This window comes from Budorcas taxicolor, chromosome 22 (assembly GCF_023091745.1).
Source record: "Budorcas taxicolor isolate Tak-1 chromosome 22, Takin1.1, whole genome shotgun sequence".
Taxonomy (NCBI): Eukaryota; Metazoa; Chordata; class Mammalia; order Artiodactyla; family Bovidae; genus Budorcas; species Budorcas taxicolor.
This window is the reverse complement of record NC_068931.1, coordinates 57368466-57385755: the sequence shown is the minus strand read 5'-3', so window position 1 is coordinate 57385755 and position 17290 is coordinate 57368466. Positions and strand designations below refer to the sequence as shown.

General features: G+C 44.7%; 1 protein-coding gene across 1 annotated transcript in view; it reads left to right on the top strand.

The window, feature by feature from the left end:
• ATP8B1 (ATPase phospholipid transporting 8B1) overlaps positions 1–17290 on the top strand; it is a 53082-nt gene that overhangs the window by 17612 nt on the left and 18180 nt on the right. Inside the window, exons 11-16 of the mRNA XM_052660463.1 lie at positions 1850–2040; positions 5245–5453; positions 6625–6668; positions 7723–7879; positions 14870–15058; positions 17166–17278. Coding sequence (XP_052516423.1) covers positions 1850–2040; positions 5245–5453; positions 6625–6668; positions 7723–7879; positions 14870–15058; positions 17166–17278 — 903 coding nt within the window. The remainder of the gene's footprint in view (positions 1–1849; positions 2041–5244; positions 5454–6624; positions 6669–7722; positions 7880–14869; positions 15059–17165; positions 17279–17290) is intronic.

The window sequence follows — 17290 nt, the reverse complement described above, 5'->3', positions numbered from 1 at the left end:
ATAGCAAAGGAAGGTTCATGGGGCAAAGTGCAGAGAAAACCAGGGATGAGCTTCCAAGAGTCCTCTCCCAGTGGGGTCACTCACAACAGACTCACTGAATCCTCCCAGCGACAGTCTGTGTCAGCCCATGTGAAATGTTGGCTCTCCAGGAAAGTTCATGAGAGACGCATTGCCTGGGTTTTATTGGGGTCTGGCCATGTAGGCACTGTCTGCCTGGTGTGTACCAAAATCCCGGACTCCCTAAAGGAATCTGGGTAGTCAGTATAAACCATATTGTTTTACACAAACAGCTGGGCACAATGAGTCATTCTTATCAGAGAATAAGAAATAAGGAACCAGGAAGCCCTTCCAAAGTCTGTTTCCTGTTGCCAGCCAACGGCCCACTGTGTAAACAGGCCTCTAAGGATGGCAGTCTTAAACCTGCTGTGTCCACTCTTCTGCACATAGAGTGGCCCTAAACGTTAGGCAGTCCTGCAGCTTGCCAGGAAGGGTTTTCTTTCGAGTATTTAGTTTTGATGTGTTCACGAGAGAGGTGACATCCTTGTCCCTCTACTCCAGCATCTTATCTGATCCCGTTTAATTTGAGCACAAAATATTTTAGGGACTCATAATACTTCCAATACTTTATATGGTCAAAAGCATATAATAGTAATGTGTTAATATAAGAAAAAATTCTTTTTTCCCTGCTCTCACATTTCATGAAATTTTCATTTGAACTCTTCTGGCACATCCTCCATGTCACTGTCTTGCTTATGGCTGGAGCCCTCCCAAGGAGTTTGTCTTCTCTCCTCTGTGCCAAGTTCATTTGAAATACAGCACTTTTGGAATCTGTGTCCAGAAATTTAAATTTGCCTTGGAAATTTTCTTCCTCCTCACAAGTACCCAGTGTTTGCAGTTACCTTAAATACCCAGTTGACTGTTGACCTTTTTATTCATTCCTTAGGTATATACTCAGTTTTCACAATAGAATACTTACTGTATTGCTTCTTAAAGGATCTTAAATGTTAAGTGATCATTAAACCTTCAGGAATAATTACCCAAATTTGCATAAAATTTCCTTGCCTTCTTTTTTTTTTTTTTTAATCATTTCCATTGAACATTTTCTATAAGAATCCCAATTTTGCCTTCTTTGAAATTGTTCATGCTCAAGTAAGGTTATCTTCCCCAAACATGATGTTATTGCTCAAAGGAAAAGTTGTTGAGATAATGTTCCATATTATGAGAATGTTTAAGGATTTGAATATAAAACACCACCTTCTCTTCTGAAAGATAATTTTAGGAATAAAACCTTACCTTGTATATGGTAGGTAGGATAAATTAATCAACCACAGAAATGAATAGGCTTTCAAAGCATTCTTTCTGTTTATTTATTTACCTTTTGGCCTTGCCACACGGGGCATATGGGAGCTTAGTTCCCTGAGCAGGGGTCGAACTTGTGCCCCCTGCAGTGGAAGCACAGAGTCTTAACCACTGGACCACCAGAGAAGTCCCCTCAAGGAGTTGTTATGGCATTGTCTCTATTTTAAGTGAGTTTGTTGTTGCTGCTCAAGTCACTAAGTTGTGTCCAACTCTTTGCAACCCCATGGACTCTGTCCTCCCCTGTCTCCCAGAGTTTGCTCATGTTCATGTCCGTGGAGTCAGTGATACTATCTAACCATTTCATCCTCTGCCGTCCCCTTCTCCTCTTGCTTTCAATCTTTGCAGCATCAGCATCTTTTGTGTTGCATTTACAGCGTACTGAATTATCATACACATGTAAAGTACTGAGTAAGGTAAATTAGAGTCTGCACAATGCATGGGACTGGGAATGTGTCCTTAGCGTTAAGCCTAACTACTGTGTGTCTTTCAGATCTTTGTTGTTCTCATCTTGCTTTCTGCGGGTCTTGCCATCGGCCATGCTTACTGGGAAGCTCAAGTTGGCAATTTTTCCTGGTACCTCTATGATGGAGAAGACTCTACACCCTCCTACCGTGGATTTCTAAATTTCTGGGGCTACATCATTGTTCTCAACACCCTGGTGCCCATCTCTCTCTATGTCAGGTAAGGCTGACTTCTCTTTGGCCTTCTGCTTTAAGAGAAGAATTTGGTACACCTTGCCAATTCAGCACCTTCAATTTTGGCAATACTTGTTTTAAAGGTCGTACGGAACAAATAAGAAAAGAGCTCTCACTTCAGAATTGAGGGTGATCTGGGCAGAGGAAATTCACACTGCATGTCTGCTCCGTGCTAGGCACAGCATCTTGTATCTTGACCTCTTGACAGATAAAGCTACTGGAGTTCAGAGGTCAAGCGCCACTCCTGCAGTCACTTTCTTGGCAGGATTCCTTCTGACTGGGCTCCAAAGCTCAAGCTCACGCATCAGAAAGAGCTGGATGAAGATTTAGATGTCATGGAATAACTTCGTTGTTCTCCATTTCAGGACCCATCCTAACCTCTTTTCTGTATCTTCTGTATCACTACCTGGTATATCTCCAGCTTGTAAAACTCACTGGGCTTCCTGAACGCTGCCTCCCACATTTCGCCTCTCAAAATGTTCTCTTTCTCATCTCAACCCCAACTGTGATAAAAGAGTAATAAAAGAGGGTCCTATGTCTGATAGATGGTCATCACCTTGTTTTCTGATACTTTCTCCTTTTTTGCTTTCTTAATATCAAGTTTCACTGTCTCTGGTTAGTTGAACTTTAAACCACTGGGAGAAAAATAGTGCCTTGAAATATCCCCAGCAGCCAGAGTCTGCTCTTGGTTCCCATAAGTAATAGCCCAGAGGCATATAAGACTGCATGCACACCTGTAATTAGAAGTATTTATTTTATTTTAATTTTATTACACGTACATTTGTTTTAGTTTTAATTTTATTAGCTGTAGTTACTATCGCTCTTTTCATGTGAAGTAAAGCCCTGGGGAGCCATGTGTTTGCAGTTACTTTGAAAAAAAACTGAGATGATTTTACCTTTGTTAGGGGGACTACTATACAGACTGTTTTGTCTGTATTTGTACATACGTATTAGGGCCTCTCTGGTGGCTCAGATGGTGAAGAATCTGCCTGCAGCGCAGGAGATCTGGTTTTGATCCCTGGGTTGAGAAGATCCCCTGGAGAAGGGAAAGGCAACCCACTCCAGTGTTGTTAAATGTAAAAGTGTTAGTTGCTCAGTCCTGTCTGACTCTGTGACGCCATGGACTGTACCCCACCAGGCTCCTCTGTCCATGGAATTCTCTAGACAAGAATACTGGAGTGAGTTGCCATTCCCTTCTCCAGGGGATCTTCCCAACCCAGGGATCGAACCTGGGTCTCCCGCATTGCAGGCGTATTCTTTACCATCTGAGCCACCAGGGAAGCCCCCAGTATTGTTGCCTGGAGAATTCCACGATCAGAGGAGCCTGGCAGGCCATGGGGCCACAAAAAGTTGAACGTGACTGAGCGACTGACACTTTCACACATGTATATTATACGTAAACCGTATATGGAGTTTTAGGTTTTAAAAAGTCATGTCATGTGATTAATATGATTTTTTTGTTGGTTTGTTTCTCTTGGAAGCGAAGGTCCTTTTGAAGCATACGTCAGTCAGGTCATTTCAGATAGTATCTCTGTTCTGCTTTTAGCCCCACAGTAGCTTTCTGTCTCATTCAGAATAGACTGACTGCAGTCACACTGCGCCCACAGGCCCATGGGACCGACTACACTGCCCTGCCTACCCGGTCGTGACCTGCACCTCCACCCACTCCCCAGGCTCCCTCACCTCGAGCCTCCTTGAACGTCTCAGTGGTATCAGCACCTGCCCCTGGGCCTTTGCACCTGCTCCGACCGCTCCCTGGAGTACCCTTTCCCTCCCATGTCTACATGGCTGCTCTCTCATTTCCTTGAGAGCTCTGCTCAAAGCTCACCTTATACCCCTGGCTATTCCTGGCCCTCTCTGTCTTCAACATCACTTCCTCTGCCTGTCGGCCTCTGCCTCTCTTTATGGTGCTTTGATTTTCTACAGATGATTCTCACCGTCTAATGTAGTATATATTTACTTGAGGGCCAGGATTTTTGTCTCTTTTGTTTATTGACGTATCCCCCGTACCTAGGATAATGTCTGGTAATACTAGGCACTCATGAAGCATATAAGGGAGCAGAAAAGAAGGGAGTTATTTTTCCATCTGTTTAGTTCCATTCTTTACAGACATCCTTTGCCCACTGAACAGTGGCTGGATGTGTAAGCACCTTCCTTAAAACTGAGATAGATTTAATCAATTATAGTTTTCAAGTAGGAATGATCCTTTTAGAGTACTGTATTTTGGACATTCTATAATCTTATAAGAATTTAGGAATATATAAAAAATGAGCTTCTCTGGTGGCTCAGATGGTAAAGAATCTGCCTGCAATTCAGGAGACCGAGGTTTGATCCCTGGGTTGGGAATATCCCCTGAAGATGGACATGGCAACCCACTCCAGTGTTCTTGCCTGGAGAATTAGAGGAGCCTGGTGGGCTTCAGTCAATGGGGTTCCAAAGAGTCGGACACAACTGAGTGACTAACAGTTTCACTCACAAAGTGGGTAAACGACAAGGACCTACTGTTTAGCACAGGAAACTATATTTCATATCTTGTAATAACCTCTAATGAAAAAGAATCTGAAAAAGAATATATATATGTGCATGTTCCTCAAAAAATGTATATTGCTGAATCACTTTGCTATATACCAGAAACTAACATAGCACTGCAAATTAACTGTACTTCAATTTAAAAAATGTTAAAAAAAAAATTTTTTAACAGTGTGCAGTTGCAACTTGTGGGTTATCTGCCAAAAGTCCTTTGTGCTACTCGAGAGCACACAGGGGTGTATAACCTAGTGGGCTCTCACTCCTTTTGCCTCCAATTGAGGGCAGAGTTGAACATACCTTTCCATCGTCCCTGGGTGCGATGGGGACTGAGAGAAGAGAGCAGATGTTGTCTCATGTGGGGGGGGTACCCCCTGCAGTGTTAGTTACCGCGTCACCCACACGGGCTGTGTGTTCTGAACAGAGGCTTCTGTGGCTGGATGTGCTCAGGGGTTTGTAGGAAACCACCTTGAGAGGACACTTTGACCTTGAAGCTGGAGAAAGATGTGTTTGGTCAGGAGATCCCAGAGGCTGGGCACGGGTCACTGCAGGGCTGGTCTCCCTGTGGATGAGTAGCTTGCTCCTATTGCAAAGCAAGGACAAAATCCACTGCCTGCCGCTCATATCTGAGAGCTCGATTGAAAGTAATCTTTTATCTTGCTAGTGTGGAGGTGATTCGTCTTGGCCAGAGTTACTTCATCAACTGGGACCTGCAGATGTACTATCCTGAGAAGGACACGCCCGCAAAGGCGAGAACCACCACGCTGAACGAGCAGCTCGGGCAGATCCATTACATCTTCTCAGACAAGACGGGGACCCTCACGCAGAACATCATGACCTTTAAGAAGTGCTGCATCAATGGGCAAATTTACGGTGAGCAGAAGCTGTTACTCCATCTCTGGACGTGTGCGACCAGAGGCTGCCTCCCTGGAGTGGTCCCCTCCCAGTGCAAAGCTCTGGTGGTTATTCTGGTGATGTTTCTCAAGCAGCATCACTGGAGCATTGAGACCACACACGTGGGGAGGTGAGGAGTCAGAATTAGGTATATATTCCTCAAAAAGTTAGCTTGCCATGTGATCCAGCAAGTTTGCTCCTGGTTACACACCCGAAAGAACCAAAAGCAGGGTCTTGTATTTGTACATCCATGTCCGTAGTAGCATTATTCATAATAGGGAAGGTGTAGTAGTAACTTAAAGTGTCCATCAGTGGATGAATGGATAGGAAAATGTGATGTATACACACGGTGGAATATTATACTGTCTTGAAAAGGAAGGAGAATGTGACACACGGATGAACTCTGAGGTTATTATGCTACGTGCAATAAGCCAGACACAAAAGGAAACATACTGTATGATTCCATTTCTTCGAGGCACTTGGAGAAGTCAAATTCGGAAAGCTAGAGAGTAGAATGGTGATTGCCAGGGTTTAAGGGAAGAAGGGAATGAGGAATTAGTGTTTAATGAAAACAGCATTTCCTTTCGATGAAGGAGCCATCGAGATGGATGGTGCTGAAGGCTGTACAGCAGTATGATTGTACTTACTGCCACCGAACTGTTCATTTAAAAATAGTTGGGATGAAATTCCCTGGTGGTCCAGTGCTTAGGACTCCATACTTCCACTGCTGGGGGCCTGGATTCGACCCCTTATCAGGGAACTAAGATCCCACAAGCCTCGAGCCGGCCAGAAAACAAACAACGAAATAGTTGAGATGGTAGACTTTGTTTTTCATCACAATTATATTTTAAAAATTGATTTCCATTGTAATATTCTGAAATGTGCTATATACTTATAACAAGGCTAGTGCTGCATTCAAAGTGGATGCCCGTAACATTTAAATATTTAAAAACAATATAATTATTTTAAAAGCTGTGAGAACATCATAAATTTCCTCTTGGAGGAAACGTTTTGCTGTAAGCTGCTGATTCACAGAATGTCAGTGAGGAAGGCGGGATGCTGAGGGCTTGAGGAAGGGGCCCTTCTGACGGGCTCCCAGACGGGCTAAGAGACCTGTTGATTCAATTTGTTTTATCCTGTTTGTTCCCAGGAGACCATCGAGATGCTTCTCAGAATAGTCATAGCAAAATCGAGGTGAGTCCTTTCACAGACGAAGTCGTTTGGGGTGTGTATGACTTTCCTGGGCTGTAACAAGCTCCCATAGAATAGGTGTCTCACAGCAATAGGAGTGTATTCCCGCGCAGCGCTGGAGGCCACAAGTTCGAATGGAGCAGTCGGCAGGCGCACACTCCCTCTGGGATCTCTGGGGCGGAATCCGTCGTGGCCTCTTCCTGGGCTCTGGCGGTTGCCTGCAGTCCTGGGCCCTTGGCCGGCAGACGCATCACTCAGAAGTCTGCCTCTGTCGTCACACGGCCTTCCTTCTCCCTGTGTGTCTGTCCAGATTTCCTTCCGTTTATAAAGACCCCAGTCGTTGGGTTGTGTGCGTCTGTGCTCAGTCGCTCAGTCATGTCTGACTCCTTGCAACCCTGTGGACTGTAGCTCACCAGTCTCCTCTATCCATGGGATCCTCCAAGCAAGACGACTGTAGTGGGTTGCCATGCCCTCCTCCAGATCTTCCTGACCCAGAGATCAAGGCCACATTTCTTGCATTTCCTGCATTGCAGGTGGACTCGTTACCATCGAGCCACCAGGCCAGTCCCTAGATTAGGGTCTCTCTAATCCATTTAACCTCATCTTTGTTTTTCGTTTTTTACATTGGGGTAAAGTTGATTAATAATGTGTTAGTTTCAGGTGTACAGCAAAGTCATTCAGTTATTTAATATATACACGTATCTATTCTTTTTCAAAATCTTTTCCCATTTAGGTTATTACAGAGTATTGAGTATAGTTCCTTGTGCTCAGTATAAACTTTCTCTTGATTACATCTACCAAGACCTTATTTCCAAAGAAGGTCCTATTCCCAGGTACCAGGGGCTAGGACTGCAACATATCTTTTTTGGGGGGGGACGCAATTTGACTCACACCAGGCTATGTTAAAACAGATATGAGCCTCTGGACACTTCAGAACATATTAAAATCCTAAGGGGATGTTTGCATGAAGACACAGCTTCCAAGAAAAGTTCCTATCATTTGTGAAGCCCGAGTCGTCTGTTTTACATGACCATTTTCCCTTCTCTGTTTCTTTCAGCCAGTGGATTTTAGCTGGAATACGTTCGCCGACGGGAAGCTCGCATTTTATGACCATTATCTCATTGAGCAGATCCAGTCGGGGAAGGAGCCAGAGGTGCAGCAGTTCTTCTTCCTGCTGGCGGTGTGTCACACCGTCATGGTGGACAGGCTCGACGGTGAGTGTGGCTGTCGCATCTTGGACGCCGGAGACCAGTTTTTTTTGTTTTTAGTTGACAGTGAACTCGTGCTTGGGACTCGAATGCATACGAAGAGTTGCGTGAACTAGAAGCATTTCAGTTAGGTTTCATTACTGACACGTCTTCATGTTATACCCCAGAGACGTACACGGCTTACGTGGCATCCTCCAGGGAGACTTGCCCTCTAGATCCTGGGTTCTATTTCCTATGGGTAGGTCTTTGCCATAGATATCTTGCAGAAGGCTTTTCGGATGTAAGGCTTCTTCTTCCTAGCAAGTGTCATTTTGGTCTGTTTACCCAGAAGCCAGCGGATGAAACAACTAGACCAGATCACCGACTCCTTTCTCCCTGCACCTGGAGAAAAGGACGAATGGATAGCAGTCCAGCTGTCGTCAAGTCCTTCCCAGAACCCAGATACCTCCAAATTAAATGACTTCTGAAAATTAAGTGAATTCTGAAAAGCAGAATTCTTTTTTGTGTTTGTTAATTTTTAAAGAAAATTATAGTTGGTTTATACTGTTGTGTTAATTTCTGCTGTATAGCAAAGTGATTCAGTTACACAGGTATATACATTTTTATGTTTCATAGTGTTTTCCATTATGGTTTATCATAGGATATTGAATATAGTTCCTGGTGCTATGCAATCAGACCTTGTTGTATATCCATCCTGTAGAATAGTTTGTACCTGCTGACCCCAAACCCCAATCCATCCTCCCCCACACTCCCTCTCCCTTGGCAACCGCAAGTCTGTTCTCTCTCTGAGATTGCTCCTGCTTCCTGGATAAGTCCGTGTTGTACTTTCGATCCCGCATGTGAGTGATACCACATGGTATTTGTCTTTCTCTTTCCAACTTACTTCACTTAGTATGATAACCTCCAGGTTCACCTGTGTCACTGTAAATGGCATTGTTTTGTTCTTTTTTGTGGCTGAGCAGTATTCCAGTGCGTGTGTACACACACACCACATCTTCTTTATCCGTTCATCTGTCAGCGGACGTTTATGTTGTTGCCATGTCTGCAGAATTCTTAAATGCAGCTTGTGCCAGCTTTGTTACCTCAAGATGGTCCAGTATCAATGAAAGCTAGGTATCTTATCACCTATTCACACAATGATACATTACATAAATACATATGTACATTCTGGAAAGAGCCAAAAGTGCCCCTTTGTTATGTGCATTCTCCACTTTTGGGCTTCCCTGGTGGCTCAGGTGGTAAAAAAGCTGCCTGCAATGCAGGAGATCAGGATTTGACCCTTGAGTCAGGAAGATCTCCAGTGGAGAGAATGGCAACCCACTCTAGTATTCTTCGCTGGAGAATTCCACAGACAGAGGAGCCTGGTAGGCTACAGTCTGCTGCTGCTGCTCCTAAGTCGCTTCAGTCGTGTCCGACTCTGTGTGACCACATAGATGGCAGCCCATCAGGCTCCGCCATCCCTGGGATTCTCCAGGCAAGAACACTGGAGTGGGTTGCCATTTCCTTCTCCAATGCAGGAAAGTGGAAAGTGAAAGTGAAGTCACTCAGTTGTGTCCGACTCTTCGCGACCCCATGGACTGCAGCCTACCAAACTCCTCGTCCGTGGGGTTCTCCAGGCAAGAGTACTGGAGTTGGGTGCCATTGCCTTCTCCAAGGCTACAGTCTATGGGGTCACAAAGAGTCAAATCCAACCGAGTGACTATCACTTACTTATTCTCCACTTTAATCAACCCAGCATAGGAACGGATGTCCTTGTTTTCTGATTCTGAGGTTTCATATGTAGATGATGAAATCTTCAGAGGAGACATAAAAAACTAAATGTATAGAAGCTATGTGTATCTTGCAGCAAGTTTCAAAGACACTCATTCTCCAAGAATGAATCTAATTGTGCAATAAAGCTGAGATAACAGCAGAATTCAGGTTGGGTAGACGCATGGAAGGGGCTATTAACAGGCCAAACCAGGGAGATAGAAAAAGGTAAGATCAGGTCACGGATAACTGAAGCAGAGGTCAAAATCTGTTTGACTAGCTAAGCACATTTTACTGGTATGATAAGAATCAAGTATGATATTTTTAAGCAACTGGGTTCTCTTAGTTTTTGGCTCATTTGTAAGTTTATTCTACTTTTTTTTTTTTTTTTTGGAGTGTGTGATGGTATTATTTTGAAAGTTAACCTGCCAACTTAAGCAAGTGTGTATACATCTGTGGTCTCCATTTCCTTCTTTCTCCACTGGGATTTCACGGGAAGAGTCCTGGGCTCTGTGCTGGAGGTGGGCGGTCCCCGTCTGGGTTCTTGCCATAACACACAAGGCAGCCTAGCGTTTTCTGCTGGGCAGTGGTTTCCTGCATGTCACGGGAGGAGGGCTGGAGTTCAAAGTCCTTTCCAGCCTGATAATGTGCAGCTCTTTGTCCCACTGTCCACCGAGGCAGAATTGTACACCCCGAGGCATCTTGCCCCATGCGGCACATCACAGGCAAATTGCTCTGGACGCTGAAAGTGGAGGCGAGTTGGATTTCTAAGCACAGGAAGTAAAGGAGAGTCTGATTTTGTCTTTGACCAATAAAAGCACCTTGAAAGGGTCCATGGGAAGGGACCTTGGGGATAACAACTCCCAGTGTTACAGCTGAGAAATTCAGCCCCAGAAAGCGCCCAATACCTCCTTGAGCTTGGATGACAGGTGAAAGCTCGTTTTAGCCGAGTCCTCTCGCTCTGCCGTGCTGGTGCGCCATTGCTCTTTCGCTCTCAGTTTCCCGCTTTTACAATAGTGGAGATTGGCTCTTCGGTCCTTATGCATAATATGAGCAACGAGGGGACGCTCAGCAGACAGGGGATGTGGCCCACGTGTTGAGCATGTGTAGGAGGGCACGCGGCGGCTGAGTGTGGAGCAGCTGTGTTGGTTTTCTGCGGCTCTACACTAGATGCCCACAACGCAGTGGCTTGGATCATCCATTCCTTCGCCCACAGCTCTTTAGATGAGATGTCTGCGCAGGGCATGATGGGGTTCTGTGCCAAGGACCTCCCTAAAATCCAGGTCCAGCCACTCAGCATCCTCTTCCAAGTTGAGAGCAGGATCCAGTGCTCTGGGGTTGCAGGACTGAGGTCTCCATTTCCTCGCTGGCTCTCAGCTGGGGCTGCTGTCTGCTCCCACAGGCCTCTCTCTCTTTCCTTGCCTCGTGGTTTCCCCCATCTTCAAAACCAGCCACCAAGAATCTCCCTCCCATCCACACCTTTCATGCTTCAGTCTCTCTCTCCCTGGGAAGAAGCCAGTCCCTTTGGAGGACTAGGGCTTCCCTGGTGGCTCAGCTGATAAAGAATCCACTGGCAATGTGGGAGACCCCTGGGTTGGGAAGATGCCCTGGAGAAGGGAAGAGCTACCCACTCCAGTATTCCGGCCTGGAGAATGGGGGCTCTGTGGACTATAGTCCATGGGGTCTCAAAGAGTCAGACATGACTGAGCGACTTGCACTTCACTTTGAAATTAAGACACTTGCTCCTTGGAAGAAAAGCTATGACCAACCTAGACAGCATATTAAAAACCAGAGCCATTACTTTGCCAACAAAGGTCCCTCTAGTCAAAGCTATGGTTTTTCCAGTAATCATGTATGGATGTGAGAGTTGGACTGTGAAGAAAGCTGAGTGCTGAAAAATTGATGCTTTTGAACTGTGGTGTTGGAGAAGACTCTTGAGAGTCCCTTGGACTGCAAGGAGATCCAACCAGTCCATCCTGAAGGAGATCAGTCCTGGGTGTTCATTGGAAGGACTGATGTTGAAGCTGAAACTCCAATACTTTGGCCACCTGATGTGAAGAGTTGACTCACTGGAAAAGACCCTCATGCTGGGAAAGATTGAAGGGGGGAGGAGAAGGAGACAACAGGATGAGATGGCTGGATGGCATCACCAACTCAACAGACATGAGTTTGAGCAAGCTCTGGGAGTTGGTGATGGACAGGGAGGCCTAGCGTGCTGCAGTCCATGGGGTTACAAAGAGTCAGACAGGACTGAGCACTGAAAGGAACTGAACTGACTGGACTTGAGACTAACCCAATTAGTTTAGGAACACTCAGATAATCTCCTTATCTTATAGTCAACAGATTTGGACTTTAATTATATCTGTAAAATCCCTTCCCAGCAATACTGTGATTAGTGTCTGCTTGAATAACTGGGAGAAAGTGTGTGTATACAGGGGCAGGGTGGGGGCCATCATATACTCCTGCCCTTGCAGAGGCTGAGAACAGAGTTTGAAAAGAAAGAAGAAAGAAAATGATGTCTCTCAGTCGTGTCTGACTCTTTGCAACCCCATCGACTGTAGCCTGCCAGGCTCCTCCGTCCATGGGATTTTCCAGGCGAGAATACTGGAATGGGTTGCCATTTCCAGAGTTTGAAAGGCTTGGAAATATTGTCTTCACCTGAAGGCCTGAAGTATGGATGCACCATGAGATTGTGATTAGAGAGATGAGTTTTAGAAGTTTGGAGCCAGGACACATCAGATCAGTAAGGAAACTTAGGACCTGGATTAGTGAGAGTCTTTAGGAAGGACAAGCAAGTTACAAATGAGGAGGATATTCAGTCTGAGAAGTAACTTGTTTTAAGACTTGTGACTAGAATTATCAGCCACAGAAAGCTATGGAATCAGGATAATAAGAGGTGAGGTTTGTTGTTTGAACATCTTTTTAATTTGAATCAGTTCCATGATCCACAAATTAGCTTGTACAAGAAAAGAAAGTCTCTGGTTGTGCCTCGGTGTGGGGTAAATAAAGAATTTTCTTACAGGAAAGGTTTCAGGGGGTTAATTTTTAGTCCGGATTTCCTCCTGCAAACATCAAGTTGGAGTTTGGACCAGATCTCTGAAGCTTCTCCCATCTCTGTTAGTTGGCAATCCTGTGATTCCATTACTAGAACATAATGGAAGGGTTTTCTTTTAATGATAAAAATATCAGTGTTTGCTCCAGATAGGATTGTCTTTGCTCATGGGAAATTTACCACCTTTTATCATTTTGTTCCTTTTTTTCTGTTGGAATAAGTTTGCCTTCAGTATGATGTAATATATCCCTGCCAGTGAAACCTGCTGATGGGAGGGGACTGATCTCACTGCTGCTTGTTTAGCTCTGGTTAAATATTTTACCGTCTGGCATGTGTGTGTGTTTGTAGAATGACTGGATTTAGCAAGTGCATTTGTAACTTCTGGTGTGTGTCTTTCTGGGTGAACAAACAGATACCAGCCTCATCTTTAATTAGTATTTGGGAGTGATGAATATTGGCTTAGAGTGAACCATCTGAGTTTGTCTGTCAAGGGAGGAGAATGTGAGCATGGGGCATTTAGCTCTACCAATAGCCTGCTTCCCTGGTGGCTCAGACAGTAAAGAATCCGCCTGCAATGAAGGAGACCTGGGTTCAGTCCCTGGGTTGGGAAGATCCTCTGGAGAAGGAAATGGCAGCCCACTCCAGTGGAGAATGCCTGGAGAATCCGCACGGACAGAAGTGGGCTACAGTCCGCAGGGTTGCCAAGAGTCAGACACAACTGAGCGATTCAGCACACAGCCTTTCACCCTGGAGCGTCCGCCCTCCCCTATGGACAAACGGTGTAAAGAGATGCCCGTCTGTGGGCTGCAGCCTGGTCAAACCGTGGTGGACAATGAAATGCCTTTTCCGGTGAAAATTTGTCTGACCATAGACATACTTTTCATTCTACTTGGAGGTGGAAAAATGAAGAGTTGAAAAACACAAACTCTTGGATAGGGAGAGCTTTTTAAAAAAAATTTTTTTTTTTTTACTGACATACAAAGATAAGCATATAGCTCAGCGAATTTTTACCAGCTGAATACTCCCTTGTCATGCACGCCCAGATTTTTACAAACACAACATCATACATCCCTTTGACGCCCTTCCCTGTTCCCTCTCTGTCATTGCCCCTCCAGAGGTGACTACTGTCCTGACTTTGAATAGTGCGGGTTAGCTTTGTCTGCGGGGGTTCGTGTAGATGGAGTTACGTGGTTACGCGCTTGTGCTGTCTGGCTTCTTCACTCGGCATTGAGAGGTTTGCTTCTGTTGTGAAGCAAGTTTGCAAGTTGTGAAATAAATGTGGTTTCCCATTATTTAACTTTCAAAATCAAGATATTGAATGGATTGATACATTTTGAGATTTTTTTTTAAATTAGGAGACTATTGCTAAGGTGAAGAAGGTTCTAGAGAGAAGATAACCTGGTACTACAATCCTTTTATAGAGCAAGTGAGTAATGTATGTGACAACAGGCTTAAAAATTATCAGTGTTGTTTACCTCAGTGTTTTCATTACTAGGAAGCTATCCTTAGAAAACAGGAAACCTTTACACACGTATAGAATCCTTATTACAGTGTTATTTTGGGGAGTAAAAATATTATGGAAAGGCGGTCACACATTACATTCCCAGATTACATTTCTGGGAATAGAATTTTTAAAGCTGTGATAACATGCTCAAAATACAGTGTTAAAATCATCAGGATGTAAATGTATACTTAGCATGCCAGAAACTATTAGAGAAACAAGCATTTCTGGAAGGACAGAAAGAAATTATAAAAAGCTATCAATAGCGTTGCTCTTCCTCTGGATGGTGGGGTTATGAGATTTTCTTTTTTCCCCTATTCTTGGCCAGATTTTTTTTTTTCACTTCTAGTTTATATACTGTTTATAATCAGAAATAAAAGTTTAAAAACTGTGACCATTGGCACACTCCTTAAGAATCAGCGATGTGTTTTCTTGGGGATGTTTTGGGCTTTGCAGCAGAGTTGGCCCTCTGTGTCCATGATGCAGGGTGCCAACTGTATCTACTGTAGATCTGCCACTTTCTAGAAGGGACCAGAGCATCCATGGCATTCGTTATCTGTGGACGCTCCTGGAACCAATCCCCCATAGGTCTCAAGGGATCACTGGACATCCTCACCCCCTGTGTGAACCGCACTGGTGAACACTCGCTGGCCAACTCAGCTTTTCTGGTTTTCTCTCTTGCCTCTTCTGTTAGGTCAACTCAACTACCAGGCAGCCTCTCCTGACGAGGGTGCTCTCGTAAGCGCCGCCAGGAACTTCGGCTTTGTCTTCCTCGCCAGGACCCAGAACACGATCACCATCAGTGAGCTGGGCACGGAGAGGACCTACCATGTTCTTGCCCTTTTAGACTTCAACAGTGACCGGAAGCGGATGTCTATAATTGGTAGGTCTCCCTCGGAGTATGTCTGTCAATCATTCGCTGAGATGGTGCCTATTGCACATTTTACTTAGCAACACCAGGATAAAACCGGCAATGAATGAGCCCCTTGACTCCTGGAGGACTTCTGCAGACTTGTTGAAACTAGTGTTTCCTCGCTTCATTCTACACGATGTCCATCACTCAAAGGGACAAACCGCAGTAGATCTGAACCTTGTGTCACGTCTTCAGCGACGTGGGCTGTCAGCTGTGAAACCTGGGTGGCAGCCCCGTGGCTGGGAGACCCCCAGCACGGGCTTTTCTATCGTGAGTGGCTCCACACATTTCTGCTGGGGGCTTGCGGGATGTCAGGGACAGGAAAACTGTAGCAGGAGAACAGCGAGGCTATGCTTATGAATGAAGATTCTCCCTCCAGCTCAGGCACAGCGTAACAGGAACCCAGGAAAAAGCAATGATCACTTTCTGATACTGAAATGTTTTCAGTTCATAGTGTGAAATCATTGCAAACTTACAGAAAACTTGCAAGAACGCTTTAAAGAATCCTGCGGTTTCTTCCGTGTCCAGTCGTCAGCATTGGTCACAAGTTCTTTGTCATTGTTATTTATAGGTTCTTGTTTTCTGGACCATTTGAGAGTCGATTAGGGGCATTGAGGTCTAATGTCCCTTTCCCCCAAATACTTAAGTAGGTATTTCTTAAGATCAAGAAACTTCACTTATTGTTATGTCCAATATGGTGATCAGAATCAGAAAACTCAGCATTGCAGTGTTATTATCTAATCTACAGAGTGCTTTCAAATTTCACCAGGGGTTTTCTTTCTGATTCAGGACTCCACCCAAGATGCCACACTGCATTCAGTGATCATTACTCTGGTCTCCTTTATTGTATGAGAGTTCCACAACCTGATTTTGATCTCCTGCACATTGACATTTTTGAAAAGCACAGGGCTGTTACCTTGCGGAAAGTCCCTCAGTTTGGGCTTGTCTCGTGTTCCTTCATGACTCGATGTAGATGGTGCCCTGTCGGCAGGAAGGGTACCTAGATTGGTGCCGTGTCCTTCCCAGCACAGCACATCAGAAGACACATGGTTGCAGGTCACATCAGCTTGGATCACTTGGTTAAGTGACGTCTGTAAGATTTTCCACCATGAGACTGACTTTTTAAATTGTATTTTTTAATTGGAGTATAAGCAGTTTACCATGTTGTGCTAGTTTCTGCTGTACAACAGTGTGACTCAGCCATAATCATACACATTTCCCTCCTCTGGGCCTGCTGTCCCGCCCGTAGAGGGCTGCGCAGAGCTGAGCCCCCTGTGCTGTGCAGCAGGTTCCCACGAGCTGCTCATTGCACACACGGCCATGTGTGTGCCCCCGTGGTGCCCCTGCTTCCTAACCCCCTCCCCTTCCCTCCCCTCCCCTCTCCTCCCCTCCCCTCCCCTCCCCCACCATGCCCACAAGCCCCTTCTGTTTTCAGGGCAGGAATAGAGATTGACTTTTTAACCAATATAAAGGTTTAGCTGCTTCCTGATTTAGTCTCATCTTACTGATACTATTACTGAGTTAAATGATTATCTCATTTTTACTGAGTGCTTCCTGTGGGCCTAACACTGATCTGGGCTGTGATGATCATGCCTGGTGTCTACCTGAAGAGAACTTAAAATCTAGTTAGTGGTGAGACACGTAATGCAATTAACGTACTTCAGAGATCAAAAAAGCCAAGAAAATGGTCATAAGGAGTCATGTTAATGGTTTGAGAATTAAAGGCAGTGAGTGTTGTGGATTTATAGATAAGAAAGATTTCTACTGGCTGGCAAGGACAAAGAAGTCTATATGGAGAAAACCAACACACAGTAGGGAGCCAGTAAATATTTGCTGAAAGAATAAGCAAGCATATGGAAAACTGAGCTGACTAAAGGAATCTTTTCATATTTATTTCACTGTTACATTCTATGTAGGCTTACCAATTGTTGAGAGCAACATTTTTCTAGGTCCATTGCTTATTTTAAACTAATTAGGAATGATTAGCACTGTAACCGTTCAGAAGATTAACTGTATAGTTTTCTTTTAAGAAATAAACATTAACTTGATTATTGGCTTTTCCTTCTCTCGCTGCTAGTAAGAACCCCAGAAGGCAATATCAGGCTTTACTGTAAGGGTGCCGACACTGTGATTTATGAACGGTTACATCAAACGAATCCTACGAAACAAGAAACGCAGGATGCCCTGGATGTAAGTCTCACT